Source organism: Mastacembelus armatus, chromosome 6, assembly GCF_900324485.2.
Source record: "Mastacembelus armatus chromosome 6, fMasArm1.2, whole genome shotgun sequence".
NCBI classification, from domain to species: domain Eukaryota; kingdom Metazoa; phylum Chordata; class Actinopteri; order Synbranchiformes; family Mastacembelidae; genus Mastacembelus; species Mastacembelus armatus.
In genome coordinates, this window is record NC_046638.1 from 9,230,120 (window position 1) to 9,246,567 (window position 16,448).

The 16,448-nt window shown below is 39.8% G+C and overlaps 3 protein-coding genes across 3 annotated transcripts; 1 reads left to right on the forward strand and 2 right to left on the reverse strand.

The window, feature by feature from the left end:
• The first annotated feature begins 713 nt into the window (after positions 1–713).
• Positions 714–6,600, forward strand: ighmbp2 (immunoglobulin mu DNA binding protein 2). The gene is made up of 16 exons (XM_026310494.1): positions 714–850; positions 1,425–1,507; positions 1,826–1,995; positions 2,086–2,281; positions 2,378–2,475; positions 2,651–2,814; positions 2,922–3,122; positions 3,209–3,344; positions 3,434–3,608; positions 3,924–4,106; positions 4,208–4,326; positions 4,414–4,508; positions 4,686–4,809; positions 4,939–5,772; positions 5,867–6,066; positions 6,331–6,600. Exons 2-16 carry the CDS (start codon positions 1,431–1,433, stop codon positions 6,526–6,528), a joined length of 2,970 nt encoding a protein of 989 aa, XP_026166279.1. The 5' UTR covers positions 714–850; positions 1,425–1,430; the 3' UTR covers positions 6,529–6,600.
• Positions 6,305–9,212, reverse strand: LOC113132443 (zinc-binding protein A33-like). The gene is made up of 6 exons (XM_026310498.2): positions 8,674–9,212; positions 8,351–8,446; positions 8,015–8,245; positions 7,660–7,682; positions 7,449–7,567; positions 6,305–7,356 (listed from the first exon to the last, which is right to left on the reverse strand). The coding sequence occupies exons 1-6, from the start codon at positions 9,067–9,069 to the stop codon at positions 6,773–6,775; spliced, it is 1,449 nt and encodes a 482-aa protein (XP_026166283.1). The 5' UTR covers positions 9,070–9,212; the 3' UTR covers positions 6,305–6,772.
• A 267-nt stretch (positions 9,213–9,479) lies between these two features.
• rapsn (receptor-associated protein of the synapse, 43kD) lies at positions 9,480–16,386 on the reverse strand. The gene is made up of 8 exons (XM_026310611.1): positions 15,069–16,386; positions 13,936–14,274; positions 13,163–13,321; positions 12,362–12,460; positions 12,082–12,204; positions 11,808–11,861; positions 11,521–11,720; positions 9,480–11,257 (listed from the first exon to the last, which is right to left on the reverse strand). Exons 1-8 carry the CDS (start codon positions 15,291–15,293, stop codon positions 11,185–11,187), a joined length of 1,272 nt encoding a protein of 423 aa, XP_026166396.1. The 5' UTR covers positions 15,294–16,386; the 3' UTR covers positions 9,480–11,184.
• Between the last annotated feature and the right edge of the window lie 62 nt (positions 16,387–16,448).

The following is a 16,448-nucleotide window of genomic DNA, read 5'->3' on the forward strand; positions in this document are numbered from 1 at the left end:
TGACAGAGGATTAAAAACCAGCATATCCTCCCGCGATGAGAAATCACACAGAACAACGAGCCAAACACGACTCCGTTCGTACCGCTGAAGCTTGGAGATGATTTTATGAGAAACAAGCAGGAGCGATCAGCGCCAGTGCAACTGACAACTGGGCTCAATGTGTTTCTGGAGCTGGATAACTTCCGCGTTGCGTGTTTTTCAAAATAAAAGTTGTAAACGTGTCTTGAGCGTTGCCAAATTGGACGGTTTTCTCGCTAACTCGGCTATTTTCGATTGTTGTTATGGTTTGTGCTATGTTTCATATACAAATGTTAGGCTGTATGTCAGCCCCAAAGAAAGAGAGGTGAAAGGGACATTCAGACATAAAAAAGAGAGACGGAAATCATTTTTTTGATAGTAGTTGCACATATTTACATGTATGTGACTAAAGACTTCATGTTTTGTACATTGTAACACAAATTTGTAAGATACAAGTATAATATTTTGTCATTATTGCACTGTAAAACGACAGCCTTAATCAAAATTTACATATATATATATATATATATACATATTTGCAAATTAACAACGAATTTAAAAAAATGTATGTAATTATTGAGATATACGCATTAACCTTTTTGTTTGCAATACGTTTTGAGGGTCAGATTTGGCAACATTGAGTCGCGAAGTCATCTGAGCAGACAGGGGGCAGCGTCGCTAGCATGCTAACAACTTAGCACAACCAAAGAAGACAACGTGACTTAAACACGCCTACTGGTGCAATGCCATGAAGGGAAATAATTAAGAGACTTCAGAATTGTCTCAGGATTAACAAACATTACCCTTTTTGGGTTTATTCAGACCGTGAAGGGTGAGTATGACTCTCGTTTTGTGCGGCTAAGGTTACTAAGTGCTGTGTTTTTAGCAAGCTAACATGTTAGCATTTCTGGAAGTGAGCACGGTTTCTTCATGAAGTTACAACATATTAGCCATTTGAATCACAGCGTTTATAACGTTATAACAAGGGGTGCCATGCAGGTCTAGTTAGGTTTTTTTGTTTTTACTTAGTTAAAGTTAGCCAAATCAGCATATTGGATTAATGTTAACGTTTTATTTCAAGCAAATGAAGTGTGGGGAAAAGACAACATTTGAAATGTAGTACATGTGAAAGTATAAAGTACAAATACTCAAGTACAAGTACCTCAAAACTGCACTCTGGTGTCGTACTTGAATAAAGTATTAGAGCACACCTTTACCCTCATAAATGGGAAAACTTATCAGTCCAATTCAGTTTGCATTACAACAACAAGCTTATTAAAACTTAACAGTAATTAGCCAACAGGAAACCTCCTGCTCCTTATCAGCTCTCAATTGATGAAGTACTGTATTGTATTAATGTTATAACTCTGATGGTCTTTTTGATTTTTTTTTTTTTTTTTTTTTAGAGAGTGATGGCGGTTGAAAAATTTGTGGTAAAGACACTTGAGCTTCTACAGGAGGAGAGAGAGGCTGAAATAGAGGAGACCAGGTAAGTAAAGTAACAGCCAGACTGTGCTGCTTGTCTGTGTACACCTTCAATCCAGCAATTTTGTTCTGCACCATCCATGGAGTTAAGGATCTTGGAAGAGATAGATTTCAAAAGAGTGGATGATTGAGCTCATTTGTGAGTGTCATATTGTTGGGTGTTGTCATTTTTGAGAGACAGTTTGTAGTAAGTCCAGGCTTTGATTTTAACCTCTGATGTTTCCCCACAGCATATCAAAAAACTAAATCTTATTATTGAGAGCTGTCACTATAGAATCAAAGTGAAAAGACAGGTGTGTCACTCTTTTTTTTCTGCCCGCAGAACATGGCAGGAGAACATCTCGCTCAAGGACCTTCAAAATAAAGGAGTCTGCCTGCTGAAGCTGCAGATAGGAAGTCAGTCCACAGGCCTGTACGGCCGCACAGTTGTTGTCCTAGAGCCAAGAAAGCATCTTGGCTTTTCATCTCTTCCAAGCAACAGCTTTGGACCTGGTGAGATGGAAGAATAAAACATTCGATTGTTGTTTTTTGTAACTAAAAGTTCATATTTTGCTTGATGGCTGTTCATGTCTTTTGTTACAGGTGATATAGTTGGCTTGTATGACACTGGTGGATGCACTGCAGCCTCACAAATTGGCACAGGGATAGTGACGAGGGTCAGCCAAGCATCTATAAGTGTGGCATTTGATGACTCAAAGGATGGGCTAAGTTTTGATACAGATGCGCTTTATAATCTATTAAAGTTGGCAAATGATGTCACCTACAAACGAATGAAACAGTAAGTGGCATCTGTCATATAAAATACCACTGAGTGTCCAAGACAGATACAAGTGCGTTCACTGTAACAGCTTGCTCTGTGTTTTTGTGTTTGCAGTGCTTTGAATGCATTAAATGGCTACAACAATGGACCAGCTGCCAATCTGATAAATGTTCTCTTTGGAGACACAGAACCCTCTTCTCAGTCACAGCCAAGTGAGGCACATTTTCCAAATCAGTTATTACTTTAGAAAAACCCTCTAATTGTTTGAAATGGGTTTTTACACATCAGCATATAATTTACACTCATTTGAAAACTCTGCAAATCAACTTGAATCATACAATAGAAAAATAAAAAGATTACATGGCTGTTTATGTTCTGTTTCATCAGATGAAGTTGAATTCTTAAACATGAGCCTGGATGATTCCCAGAGAGAAGCTGTGTCCTTTGCTCTATCTCAGAGAGAACTGGCTGTGATTCATGGACCTCCAGGCACTGGGAAAACCACCACAGTGGTGGAGATCATCCTACAAGTGGTCAAACAAGGCCAGAAGGTATAGGGCAATGCATTTATTAGTGTACATGTGAATGTTTTTATCCCCGTGATTAATTCTATTTCATTTACCTATAATTTTGATATTTGAATTTTGTGTTTGTGCAGGTTCTGTGTTGTGCCCCCTCTAACGTGGCTGTGGATAATTTAGTGGAGAGGTTAGCCCGATCCAAGGCAAAAGTCCTGAGGCTTGGTCACCCTGCCAGACTGCTGGACTCCATACAGAAACATTCACTGGACGCCATCCTCGCTCAGAGTGACAACGCAAACATCATTGCTGACATCCGTAAAGACATCGATAAAGCTTCTGTAAGTATTTTATTCTGTGCTCCTACTAAAATTCATGTTATCTTGAAGGGTTTGTGACGTATAATTTTTTCAATATGGGAATTAAGAAGATGCATGAAAAAGGAGAACGAGTCAACTTCAAGAAAGAAATCGGAGAGCTGAGAAAAGAGTTGAAAACTAGAGAAGCAACAGCAATCACACAGATCCTCAAAAGTGCTGATGTTGTGTTGTCAACCAACACAGGTCAGTAATAGCTTCCAGTGAAGAAAACATCATTCAGTTGTAGCAGTGATGATGAAAGGCAATCAGAGAGCACTTGTCTGCGTGTACAGGTGCTTGTGATAACGGCCCGCTGAAGTTCCTGCCAGCAGAGCATTTTGATTGGGTGGTGATAGATGAGTGCGCTCAGGCCTTGGAGAGCAGCTGCTGGATCGCCCTGCTCAGAGCGCGCAAGTGCATTCTGGCTGGAGACTACAAACAGCTCCCACCTACTATCAAATCACAAACGTAAAGACACGTTTTCCTCTTTTCAAACATTCATATAAAAATGACATTCGGTATTTAATATTTTTCCCATGATTTTTTTTCCTGTGCTAAAATATTTTTTCTTTTTTTAAATCAGGAGCATTTTATATACAACTAAAGAAACTAAATATTTATGACTAAATAAGCAACAATCAGGATTCAGAACCTTTTAAGGGTTTAGCTCTCAAAGAAAATTAATTTGTGTTGTGTGAAATTAGTTTTTTGTCATAGTAAGACATATGCTGTCAGGACCTTTGATAGTGTGACGCATATTATTATTGTATGTCCTCCATACAGCGCTGCAACAAAAGGTTTGTCTCTCAGTCTTATGGAGAGACTTATCCAAATGTATGGGGACTCAGTGGTCCGTATGCTAACAGTCCAGTACCGCATGAACAGTGACATCATGGACTGGGCCTCCAAAGAAATGTACCAAGGAAAACTGACTGCTCACATCTCTGTGGAGAGGCATTTGTTAAAGTGAGTGTGAACTTAATTTGTGTTGATCTCACTGCATTGTGTTTCAGAGAAGAGTGATGTGTTCAAATTATTGATAAATATGTTGTTCTTGATCCAAACAGAGATCTACCAGGAGTCGTTGATGTTGAAGAGACCAGCACACCGCTTCTACTGATAGACACTGCAGGCTGTGGTCTGAGTGAAATGGATGTCACAGATGAACAGTCCAAAGGCAATCAAGGTTGGTAACTTTGTATTGTCAAAAACAGTGTCTTTGTTGTTTGTGTGGTATGGGATCTAAGTGTGTGTGTGTGTACTATTTCCTCAGGTGAGGTAGACATTGTTGAACTGCACATAAAGGCCTTGATTGAAGCTGGGGTTAAAGCTAAGGACATAGCTGTTATTGCGCCATACAATTTACAAGTAAGTTACTAATTTGAGGAATTCTATCTTAAAACTGCTTCTTATAGCACTAATGCAAAAATTCATTTTCTCCATTTTATGAATAGAAGATCCACATATTCACATTAATGAAAATTAGAAATCTGTTGTGTCAGATTGACTCATTAATGTGGTTTTAATGCTTTTATCTCTGTGAAGGTTGATCTTCTACGACAGAAACTTTCTGCGAAGCATCCGGAGCTGGAGATAAAATCAGTAGACGGGTTTCAGGGCAGAGAGAAAGAGGCGGTGGTGTTGTCATTAGTTCGATCCAATAGAAAAGGTTTTTTTTTCACAATCTTTTATTCATTTATTTATTTTTTGCTGTGAAGTCATGTCTGATTCTGTCACATCATTAAAGTAAACAACATAAATTTACATGTATACATATTTGTTCATTCTTTTAATCTAGGTGAAGTTGGTTTTTTGGCAGAGGACAGACGAATAAACGTGGCTGTTACCCGTGCGCGACGCCACATCGCTGTAGTGTGCGACACACAAACTGTTCGAAACCATGCTTTCCTGAAGTCCCTGACTGATCACATGACTGAGCTTGGCGAGGTCAGAACAGCATTTGAGTACATCCAAGACGTTGTGCCACAGAACTACACTCGAGACCACAAAAACATTAAGGCTAATACCTCTGCCAGTAGCTGCACATCCACCAAGCAGAAGGTTAAAGATCAGCTTCCCAGCAAGATGAAGCAAGGACAGAAGAAATCCTCCAGTAGTGATAGCTGCCATAAGGAAAGCATTGCTGGTTCAGAGAAGCACACAAAGTCCTGCATATCAGCACTGACAAAGGAAGAGCAGAACCAAAACAGATACACTGAAATCAGAGAGCAGGTAGAGCGCTTTCTGACGGACCTGAATCAAAGTGAACTACCGTTTCCGTCATCCTTTAACTCTCATGACCGCCTGCTGGTCCACCAGATTGCTGAGGAGCTAGGCCTCGTGCATGAGAGCAGAGGCGAGGGCAAAGACAGGTGCATCACCATCTCCAGGCCTCTGGTGACAACATCTGCCGAGGACACGACGCAAGCAGAACAAAAAGAAGCCAAGGAAGATGAACCAATCACAAATACCCAAAGAGAGACACTGTGCCAGCCTTCATTAGATCTGAAAACGTTACATTTGGAGCGAATGAAAAGGGAGCAGCAGAAAAGAGAAGAAAACACACAACAAAAAAAACAGCAACAGAACAGCATCCCACCAGCTCACACCCAGTCATCGAAGAAGACAAAAGGTTTGCCTTCAAAACCTTTAACTGATTCCTTATACACCTGCCACATAAAACCTTTTGTCTGTATAATGGATCAACTCTGTGATTTGTCTCCCAGGAAAGAACCGAGCAAAGGCAGGCGCCTGTGACATTGCTGCTGCTGCTGCTCCGGACGATGACTTTGATGCACTTATTAACGCTGTCATAAAGGCCGACAGTGTGTGTAGCTTTGTCAAGTGTAAAGCATCTGTGCTAACCCTTGGACAACTTTGCCTATTTTGCAACAGACAGTATTGTCTCAGTCATCATATACCAGAGGTAGGAGAGAAACAAATGACAACACAGCATTTTTTTTTCTTTAGTTTGTGTTTTTATTTTGATATTTAGGTGTGGTGGATCAGATATAATAATGCAGTTGCTCCTGAAAATGCATGGACACAGTATCTTTGAAGTATTATAAACAACTGTGCTAATATCTGGAAATAGTGGCGGCTTTAATATGAGTAAATTGTGCTGTGTGAAGTTTCTCCAAAAAACTAATTTGTCATTTGTAAACTTTTTTTTTTTTTTTTTTTTTTTTAGATTCACGGTTGTGGAGACAAAGCCAAGTCTCACGCTCGGATGAGAATAAGCAAAGAAGGTGTTCTTTATGCTGGTAGCGGAAAGAAAGACAACTCCATGGATCCTAACAAGAAGGCTTATCTGCAGAGAAAACTGGACTCTAGATTGAAAGATATGGCATCTCAAAGGAAACCAAAAAACAAAGAAAAGGACAGCTAATGCCCCCAAGTGAACCCTAACTTAATTGAACTGAAAACTTTTGTTGTGATCAAGAATAAAGAATTGAAATAACTGAAAAAGTTTATCTTGTTTAAATAGTTATATATGCATGCAGCTCTTCTGACCGATACAGAATAGGATTTGCTACAGAATTTGAGGAAAACATGGGTTCATCAATATTTAAACTATGTACCAATGTCCTAACAGTTAAAGAACAATCATCTAATATAAAACAGGTTTCTCATTACCTCCGGAGTGATGTGGTTGCTGTATGAGATTGTTCTACATCTACTCTTATGGTCAGAGGGGAGATTAGCAATGGACTGGAGATTTTCTCCTCCTCACAAATTCCAGGGGAGAAGTAGGGGAAAATCTTTTCTCGGAATTTGTCTTTGAATGTGTGTATTGTTGTTAAATCTGTAGCATTCATAAAGACTACCTTTCCTCTATCACAGTCCAGCTCTACAGTAATCTTCTCAGGTTTCGTCTTCAACAGGAGCTTGGTGGGAGGTGAAGTTTGAGCCCAGAATGAGTCTGCATTGCAAAGGCCAATCACCCAGAAACCCTCTGCGGGATTGAGGAAGACGGCACTCTTCCTGTTGACGGACTCTTGGGCCACTCCGATGTACCACCCTTTTGCCTTGCCGACCTCAACGGTCCAGCTGTGCTTTCCAGTTGTGAAGCCAGTGTCTCCCAGCAGACACACACGGTTGGTGCATCGTTCAGGGTTGTCAGGTAGGAGCTGCTTAGTGCTGTACTGCACAGAGGTCAACTCTTCAGAGAACTTTAAGTTAGACTGGGCTGTGTTTGGATCCATAGTGACGGGAACTGAAAGTTTAGAAAAAGGTTCAGTCTACTGAAAAAAAAAAAACTCATTCTTTTTAATTAAGTTTATAGAAAGCCATTGTTTGTTCACCCACCATATTTGACGATGTCAACCATCTTCTTCCAAATTCCAAACTTAAGCAATCCCAGATGCTTTGCAGAGTTTATCAGGATATCTCTTATGCACTCTGGGTCTTGAATGTTACATTTGAGCCTAAAACATGAAATGATTACAATAACTGATTGTTGTCTAAAGGGAACATGGAATAAGTGGTCATTTTATCAGATAGTGTGGGCTGTGCGTACCTTTTCTTTGTCTGCTTGTAGCCCTTTAGTCAGATAAAGAAAGTGAATTATATCATTAATTGAAAAATAAGTAAGATGGTTACAAAACTATTGGAAATCTATAACACCTGCTCTCTGACTCCAAACCACAAATATATTTAAATTAACCTTTTGATCCCAGTTGGGTCTTTGTCAGGTCAAAATGCTTTAAAACAGTAACCACATCTATATGTGCATAGCGATAGGCTGACAGACCCAACAATGTATAAGGAAGTGCCAGGTAAAATTGGAACATTGAATAAACATGAGACTTGCAGATGTTTCTGTTTTTATTAGACTTAGAGATCTTCCATTAAAAAAATACCAGTGAATGTACCTGTAAAAATGATAGATCCTTTGCTCCCAGGGAGGTCTCAATATCAATGATGGTAGAAGAGAGGTTTTCAATCTGATTTTTAACGCTGTCTATCTTCTCACACATCACCTGGGTCTTTATTTTCTCTTCCTGTTTGAGCGCCTTCAGTCTGGTGTTTTCCTCCTCCTGAAGGAACAGGTGTAACTTCTCAAACTCCTCCCTAATAAGGCTCTCATTTTCATACGCCTGGGTCTGTGGTGTTGAGGAAGCAAGATGTTTATGGCAGGTAGGTATCGCTCTAAACAAGATACAACAAACCAGATGTCATGTTTAAAACCACAGAGAATGTGCTTTTACCTGAATGTAGGATTTTGTCTCCTCCCAGTGCTCTTTTGTCTTTTTCAGCATTCTGAGCTTTTTCCTTAAAGACTCAAGAAATTTAGAAATTTCTCTCTGAAATGTTCACAGAAGAATCACAAGAGACGGGAAATTAATTTGCTATTTTTCCACATTTTTTTTTTTTTAACTTTTTTTTAGACTAAATGACTACTTGATTTAAGAAGTTAATATAAAATGCCCTGCTGCGGCTCCATTTAAAAACTACTACAGCCACAGTGTTTTTTTTTTTTTTTGTGTGTGTGTGTTTTGTGTCACCTTATTTTCCCAATTTCTGTTTTTACCTTTTTCTGCTGTGCTGCCTCCTCTACAGGGCAGCACTCGTGAACTTTGTGCTTTTTCGATTTTTTGCATAAGAAGCAGATGGGCTCCTCATCGTTCTGACAAAAAATCTGGAGCTTCTCATTGTGAAGAAAACAAATTTCTCGATTCCCGTCAGTCCTTTGCACTCGATAGTTGTCCGCAGCTATCTTTAGTGCCAAATTGATAGGAGGCCTCCCAGTGAGAGACACTTTGCCACACACAGGGCATTCTTGGCATCCTTTCAATTCCCAGAATTTCTTTAAACAGACTCTACAGATATTGTGGCCACATTTTAAGAGAACTGGAAAACAGTAAATATCCGAACATTGAGAACAAAGTAAGTCCTCATTAGAGAATGAAGTCGTCGCTGCCATCATTTTAAAGATGTTTCCGCAAAGTGAGGCTACAGTCCTTCCTGCTCTTCAGGTGTAGTCACTGTACGGGGTAGAACCCTGAGTGCTTGGTTGAAAAACTAGTATGACTGGTTATAGACACTGTACATATTGCAAGCGCTGTTGAACACAGACGAAGATCTTTGCTAAGTTATGGTAGCACACTAACATTCACGTTGTTTGCAAAAATAAATAAATAAATCCATATGGCATATAACAAACTCCAGGATCATAAAATAGTTACACTTCCAGTGCACTTTATTTTCATAAAATCTTTTGACACTAATATGGTTTGACTTAATGCATAAATATATGAACAATGCATTTTAGTCAGACTCTAAATCATTTAAATCATGGTTATATCAACATGTCTAGAAAAACATAATTCTATTACATGTATTTAAATGTGTTTTATTGCATTAATCCTCTGAGGAGGAGTCAAAAAACAGAGGTAGTTTAAACTGTGAAAGATGAGCGGCTATACTGTCAAGAAATAAAGAGTGAACAGCAACGATTAACATCTGTTCATTACAAGAGCTTAGTATTGACTGTACAGTAAATTGACATTATTCTGGATGGAGGGACACACTTTCCCATTGAATCAAATGACAATTGTCTGTTTTTTGTTTTTATTTTTTTTGTCCCATTCTCACCATCCATTAGAACCTATCAGTAATTTACAAGTACTAAAAAGAATCTTAAAGCATAAAGCACATTTTATCAGGTTTTTTTGTACCATTATGACTTTTGGCTGACATTTTTTATGCCCAAAGAAAATTTAATTTGTGATAAAAGCCACTGAATATTAAGAAAAAGTATTACAAACAATTGTAAAATAAATAAATACACAGTTCCATCGTTATGATTTGATGTTATCCAACCTTATTGCTCAGCGTTGGCAATAAAACATGCGACATCTGATATGATACCTCACCTTTTTAGGCGTTCTCCATCAAACTTGCCTTGAAATTACAATGCTATTGCAAGTAAATGAGTAAATTTGCTTACTGAGGCTTTGCCAATTAATTCATATTTACATGAAAACACTACATTAAAACATACTGTATATATATCTCCTTTAAATAATTATTTTTAAGTGTGTTATTGGTCGAAGATCCTTTCCCACTCGATTTGTTTCTCAATGATGATTTTCCTTTGCAACAATATAATTTTGGCTGTCAGAGTTAGTAAAACATTTCCAGAAATGGACAGAAAAGTAATTTCTACGATCATTGTGTGTTGATCCTGCCCCTTAATCTTTATAAATATGGAAAAAAAAAAAAACAGCTGCATGTACCTTTTGTAAAGACATACTAGTTTTTGAATGGTTAAGAGAATTTACACTAACAGTCAAAGGCTTGGACACACTTTACCAATGAACTGAATGAGAAGGCGTGTCCAAACGTTTGGCTGGTCGTGTTCAGGTTTTGTACAAAACACCTCAAATAAATCAAAAATATTTAAACAAATTAATATGACAATGCTATATACATGAATACAACAATAAATATACCATGTATGAAATTAGGTAAATTCAGAAGTGACTGTGTTCTGATTTAAAAAAAAAAAAAAACTTGAATAAAGAATAAAATAAAAAAAATTAAAAAAGAGTAATGTGAATGGTGATGTTGACTTTGAACAACACAATGCTGTAAGATTACCGAGATATCGCTGAATTCTTCTTCCAAACATTCTTTCGTTACTGAACACTTCTAATGGATTAAAAAAAAAAAAAGCAAATACGCTAAGTCTGGACGGTAAAACTGGACGGTCCATATTCCCCTCATTTTAAATTCTGCAACAAAGGCCAGTCATCAGACAATGTAGGCTCTTTCTTCTTCAGCTAGTATTGAAATGTAACACTGTCAGTTTTACGTCCTCTGTCTGTTTCAGTCACTGATGTCTGTAAATAAGAAGGATGCCTTTCGCGTCTTCAGAGCCCTACTCCGGGGCACTGGGTTCAGTTCAGCATCCTCTGCTGCAGAGCTGTGAGTTATTACTCCTCAGCACATCCTGAGGCTGCCTGCTTCCCTCAGGTCAGTCAGGAGCCTGCGAGGCGTCACGCTGTGTCTGCAGAGCCAACGTTTTAAGTGTCAACAATCACACAAATCCTGGCTTCATGGATGACTTGAAACATTTAGGACAGCCCTTCGTTCCATTTGTCTGCAGACACCTGAAAGTAAACGTGATAAAATAAAGAAATACACACATTAAGCTATGTCTTTAACATGATTTCTCTCTGAAACCAGATCTGAAAAACCTATACAGAATTTTACCGGTGTAAATAAAGTGCATTGCCCTTGGAGGCAGTTATTAAGTTAGAAGTTATGTATAAAAAGCATCAAAGTAAAAGTAATTCAGTTTGTTTTATTTCTGAAATGTTCTACATGTTAAAAAATAATAAAAGGCAAGACTACACTGTGCTACAATACCCACTTGAGATGGAAAATGTGGGAACAGGGTAACGCCTGCAGCTTTTGGTCCCTGTCCCCGATGGACTCTCCACACATGCCGCAGTAGAGCTCCAGCTCCTCGACACACTGCAGGAACTTTACCACCTGCTCTCGGAGCTGCTCCTGCTTCCCCTGGCTTCGATATATCCCCTCACTCAGGCAGTGAACCTTCAGCGTACACAGCTAAGGTACACACAGGAAAAAGTGATATGTACGGAAACAAACCCAAGCCATCTGTGCTGTAGGTTTTATATAAAGAAAATCAGATACCTTGTTTCCCATTCCATCTGCTAATTCCTGTGCCCGTTGCAAAGAATCAAGCGCCTGGAAGAGTGTGTCAGAATTACTACATGATTGCTATTAAAAATATATATATCAAAACTTAACATTTTGAAGTAGGGTATAAAAATATATATAGTCTTTTCTTCATTCATTTAATTCATTATTGTAAATGTATGTCACCTACTGCACAAATTGAATATTTGGCCAGCAGGGACTGGTCAGGCGCTAGTTGTTTTTTTCTTTGAAATACAATTACAGGTACCTTGTCAAGTTCTTTCTGCAGCAGCCAACACTTAGCAACTCCCAGGTAGACGTGTGCTTGTCCAAGACGATTTCCAATCTCAGTCATTATAGCCAGTGCAGACTCGTAGCGAGGGAATGCTTTCTGGAAGACAAAAACCAAATAAAGTTTATCGTGCACTGCAGCTGTCTTGAGTGAACAGAAAACTGAATTTAAAGTATCAGTTAAAATATGAAACTTTTATTCTTAACTGCAGATTTCGAAAGACCAAGACAAATTTGAACAAATGGCGGTGCCTTACGTCAACGTCGTGCCTGCAGCGGTGTATGTCTGCAAAGTTTAGTAAGCACAGGGCCTGTAGTGGACGGTCACCATGCTGGAGCGCAATCTTCATAGATTCCTGTTGAAGCAATAACAAAAATGACATGTATTTAACTGAGTGAAAAACACTCACACTCATGATTTATGCTAATTAAAGCTGAGATTCATTAGAGCACTGAGGTTTTTAACATAGTATTGTTGTGACAGTAAATTAACATGTATTTCATTTCAATAAACTACAGTTACACATCCCATTCAGTCATTTTAATGTTTTTCAGTATCATTATAGGTTAAAATAAGGCACAGTGAGAGGTGATAGGGAATGTGAGACATTGTTGCTTCACCTTCAGGGTTCCTCTTGTGGTATTCTGAATATGACAAGATGTGTACATTGTTTAGCTAAAACTGTTTGGCAAATGTAATAAATCTGTCTTGTTACTATACTTTTACGCTCCAAGGCAGTGACATCAAGTTATTCTTCACCCTTGGTACATAATTAGAACAGACTAAAGCCACCCTCTTCATTAACACTTTAAACCAGCACCTCTGTGAGCATATTTTTGTCAAGGTCTAAGGCCTCGTACAAGAGAACAACTGGTGCTTGCACCTGTCACCAGTGCAATGTTTACTGTATCTGCGGCCCCAACATCAGAACGACCGTAGGCATCAGGGGGCAGCGAATTGGTGGTGAAACCAAAACTGTGACATTCTCTGTGAGTTACGGCGTTTAGGTTTATCTGTGTGGAGAGAAATCAGGTGTCGGACAGTTAGTGAAGAATACCTCACAGCACTCCATGGCATCTGGCAGGCGCTCCAGTTTCCTGTAGGCTACAGACATGTGGTACTGGCTCATGGCTCGATACTTGAGGCTCCAGCCCTTTCCATAGTCATTGACGAGCTCAGCTGCTTTGCAGGGGAAGAACAGAGCTTTCTCATAGTCCTGATGGGAGACATGCACAATTAAGAAGTCATCTGTAGTTCAATTATTACCCTCAAATGGCACTGTATCATATTTAGGTGCTAAATGACACTGACGTCTTGGTTTCTAATTCCTTTCCTATAATGATTCAACCTTTGAGAGTATCAGAAGAAGAATCTGACCAGAGATGGTGAGTGACCGTTGGCCATTTTGCAACAGCATTTTATATTTTTTGTTTCATTAAATAGCAAGACATGAGTGCATTGTTCAAATGCCACTCCATCACAGTCTCATTGAAACCAATCCTCCCAGGCAAGCCAGGGGATTACGCTCACAAATCTCTGATGTCGTGGGTACTACATAAGCCTCCTGTCAGCCAGCCTACTCACTCTGCCCTTGTTTTACAATGCCCAGCAGTGCACGAGCTAACCATTGATGATGTTTGCGTGGATGCTCTGCAGTGTTATCATTCTTGGCAAATGTTTCTCTGGCAACATCAGCACTGATTGCACAATCGAGTCGTACATGCTAACCAATCAATGACATATTCAAATTAATCATCGAAATCAGCTGTCAGTTAGATTGTGAACAATCAAAATCACTTACTGTTTGAATGAAAGGAGTATATTCAGTACCTTAAGTTGGACATAGATGTTTCCCAGACTGCAGCACACTCTGCACTCCAGCATCTTGTCATCGTTGTTGTGTGCGTAACGCAGGGCCTTCTCATAGCTCTCCAAAGCTTTCTGGAAGACACTGAGGCCCAGGAAGGCGTTACCCATGCTGAGACATACCTGGCCGTTGAGCTGCAGGCTAACGGTGGTGCCCTGCATGTTTAAGCAGGTCTTACAGTAGGACACGGTTTTCTGGAAGTCACACAGCTTCTCATTGCTACGTGCCAAGTTCAGGTATCCCTCTGTCAGGTAGTCAGGATCCTCCATTTCTCTGGCTGTGTCAATTTGATCGAGCGCATACTGCAGAGAGAGTGTTAGCGTAAAGTCATAGAAAAGTTGAAAGCAAACTGCAAATAATCAAACAGATAGACTTAAATTCAAAGACTGTGAATGAAAGTATGTATCTGATAAATTTCAAAGAAATAAGGCCTATACTTCTTAAAGTTCTCATTAAAGTAAGTAGGGAAAAGAGTGGGTGCTGCTTGAGTAAAGATGATTATGTCAACAAGACACCCCACACTGATACTCATGTTGCAGGGCACGTATTTACTCTGCATCGTGTGGAAGCCACAAATTAACCCATGCTTCTCAAGATCACTGTCAATGAAACCAAGAAGGTAACCTTTGACCTCTTGATCAATTAACATTAGGGTATGGTAGAAATGTTAAAAAACTACTAGAGTGGAACTGCTGCTGTCCTGAGCAGACATGATGATACACAAAACTGATCAGATATTGTGGCTTTCACTTATTAGGACTCCTAACTCTCCCCCTCACATACACACACACACACACACACACACACACACACATACTGCTAGTTGCATAACACAAAACATGATCACACAGTATTATGTGTGAAACATCTTAAGTATTATCTAGACCAAGTGAGCACAAAGCTATTCAGAAAATAAAAGTACTTTTCACTGTTTATACAAGCAAGAACTCACATTGCTTAACTACATATTATCCCTCAATTAAACCTTTAAGACATTCTAGAGTATACACAACATTATCCACTGATTATATGTTATCTGTTTAACTAAAGTGCATTAGGTCATTGTATGCAGCACAGTGTTGTTTCAGAGACTTACTTTGAGCATATCTTTATATTTTCCCATCTCTGAGTGAGCTGTGATCAGACACCCCAACACTCGAAACTTTCCCCCAGGATCTGAGGTCTTCTCCAGCACTTTTGTCCACACATGCAGGGCTTTGTCTGTCTGATTGGACTGATACAATCTCAGGCCCTTCTCTATCTGCTGCTTGGTTTGGTCCTGGCCCATCTCTGGTGCAAGGCGCCTCATAAAAATATTCATTCGTTTAGGCCATGCAATTTCAGTGAGGCAGCAAGAAAGTAGATCCTTGCCATGCACAGTACAACTCCAAAGAAGATCCCTTGAAGATGATCCTCTGAGAGGTCGGTGCCAGAAGGCCTACCAGATCCCGCTCTCTCAGCTCCGGCTTTGCTGAGATGGAAAGGAAACTGGATCCACCGAAGTAAAACAGCGACACACCAAGACCATTGTTGCCACTCGCTTCATCGAGAGCTGGAGGGCCAGGAAAATATCTTCCCTGTTTAACCCTGCAATGATCCCCACTCACCATTAAGTGTTCACAAAAATTCTCCTTCAGATTTCTATTTGAAAAACGCCAAAGAAACAACTTTCCTGGCGGAGTGTTAGCAGTGATATCCCAGAATATCTACTCCCTCCACACCCCAGCGAAAGGAATTCTCAGCACCCCTGTGTCCGACCCCCTCCACCTTCCTCCTACTGCTGGCGCTACAGCAGATGGCCTTGTCACTCTAGACCATGTGTCCCTTCAGGAATTCTGTCCTGCCCTCAGCAAACAGTCCCAAGGTCACCACAGCTCCTCGCAATCTACCTTCAGGCTAAATCTCCCTCTGTGACCAAATGCTAGGGTACATTTTCTTACATCACAGCCCTCTGGAGCTTCTGAAACACACCACAAATGGATCTGACCAGACTCTCCCATGTGGGACTAGGAACCAAGGGGGCTATAAACAGCTTTATTTCCTAACATTAAGGGATGCATGTCAGATGGTGCTTGTAGTGGCTGTGAGCTCCTATTGAGAGTTCTCTGGAGGTGCAAATGTGCCCCTCAGAAACCCCCACCCTTCATCTCAGCGTCAGCAACTGATGCTTAGAATAGTTCACAAAGTCTGACATGGTACTGGGCTTGGGTTTCAGCTGTACAGCCTCCTGCAACACATCAATGGGATCAAAGTTTTGGCCTGTCTGTAGTAGCTTTCTCTCCTTCACCTCCCCCTACCCCATCAAGGACACAAACAGGCACCTTTAACCAACTCGCCATTCACAAGATGAATTAACAATCCAAAGATAAATATGGCGAGAGGTTATGCCTTTGTTCAAGCAAAGCTTCTGACAGATACACAGCCATTTCTAAATGCATTACTGTATAATTGCTACACTGAAAGATCCTAAAGCTCT

Bases quoted from the DNA above. Each gene is read 5' to 3' on its own strand.
- ighmbp2 (XM_026310494.1), top strand. From the start codon at position 1,431: ATGGCGGTTGAAAAATTTGTGGTAAAGACACTTGAGCTTCTACAGGAG. The intron at 1,508-1,825 runs GTAAGTAAAGTA...TTCTGCCCGCAG, and splicing joins GCTGAAATAGAGGAGACCAG to AACATGGCAGGAGAACATCT. The intron at 2,282-2,377 runs GTAAGTGGCATC...TTGTGTTTGCAG, and splicing joins ACCTACAAACGAATGAAACA to TGCTTTGAATGCATTAAATG.
- LOC113132443 (XM_026310498.2), bottom strand. From the start codon at position 9,069: ATGATGGCAGCGACGACTTCATTCTCTAATGAGGACTTACTTTGTTCT. The intron at 8,246-8,350 runs GTAAAAGCACAT...TCAACACCACAG, and splicing joins AGACAAAATCCTACATTCAG to ACCCAGGCGTATGAAAATGA. The intron at 7,683-8,014 runs GTACATTCACTG...ATCTGACTAAAG, and splicing joins AGGATCTATCATTTTTACAG to GGCTACAAGCAGACAAAGAA.
- rapsn (XM_026310611.1), bottom strand. From the start codon at position 15,293: ATGAATATTTTTATGAGGCGCCTTGCACCAGAGATGGGCCAGGACCAA. The intron at 11,862-12,081 runs GTACCTGTAATT...ACACTCTTCCAG, and splicing joins TGCAGAAAGAACTTGACAAG to GCGCTTGATTCTTTGCAACG. The intron at 11,721-11,807 runs GTATCTGATTTT...TGTGTACCTTAG, and splicing joins CAGATGGAATGGGAAACAAG to CTGTGTACGCTGAAGGTTCA.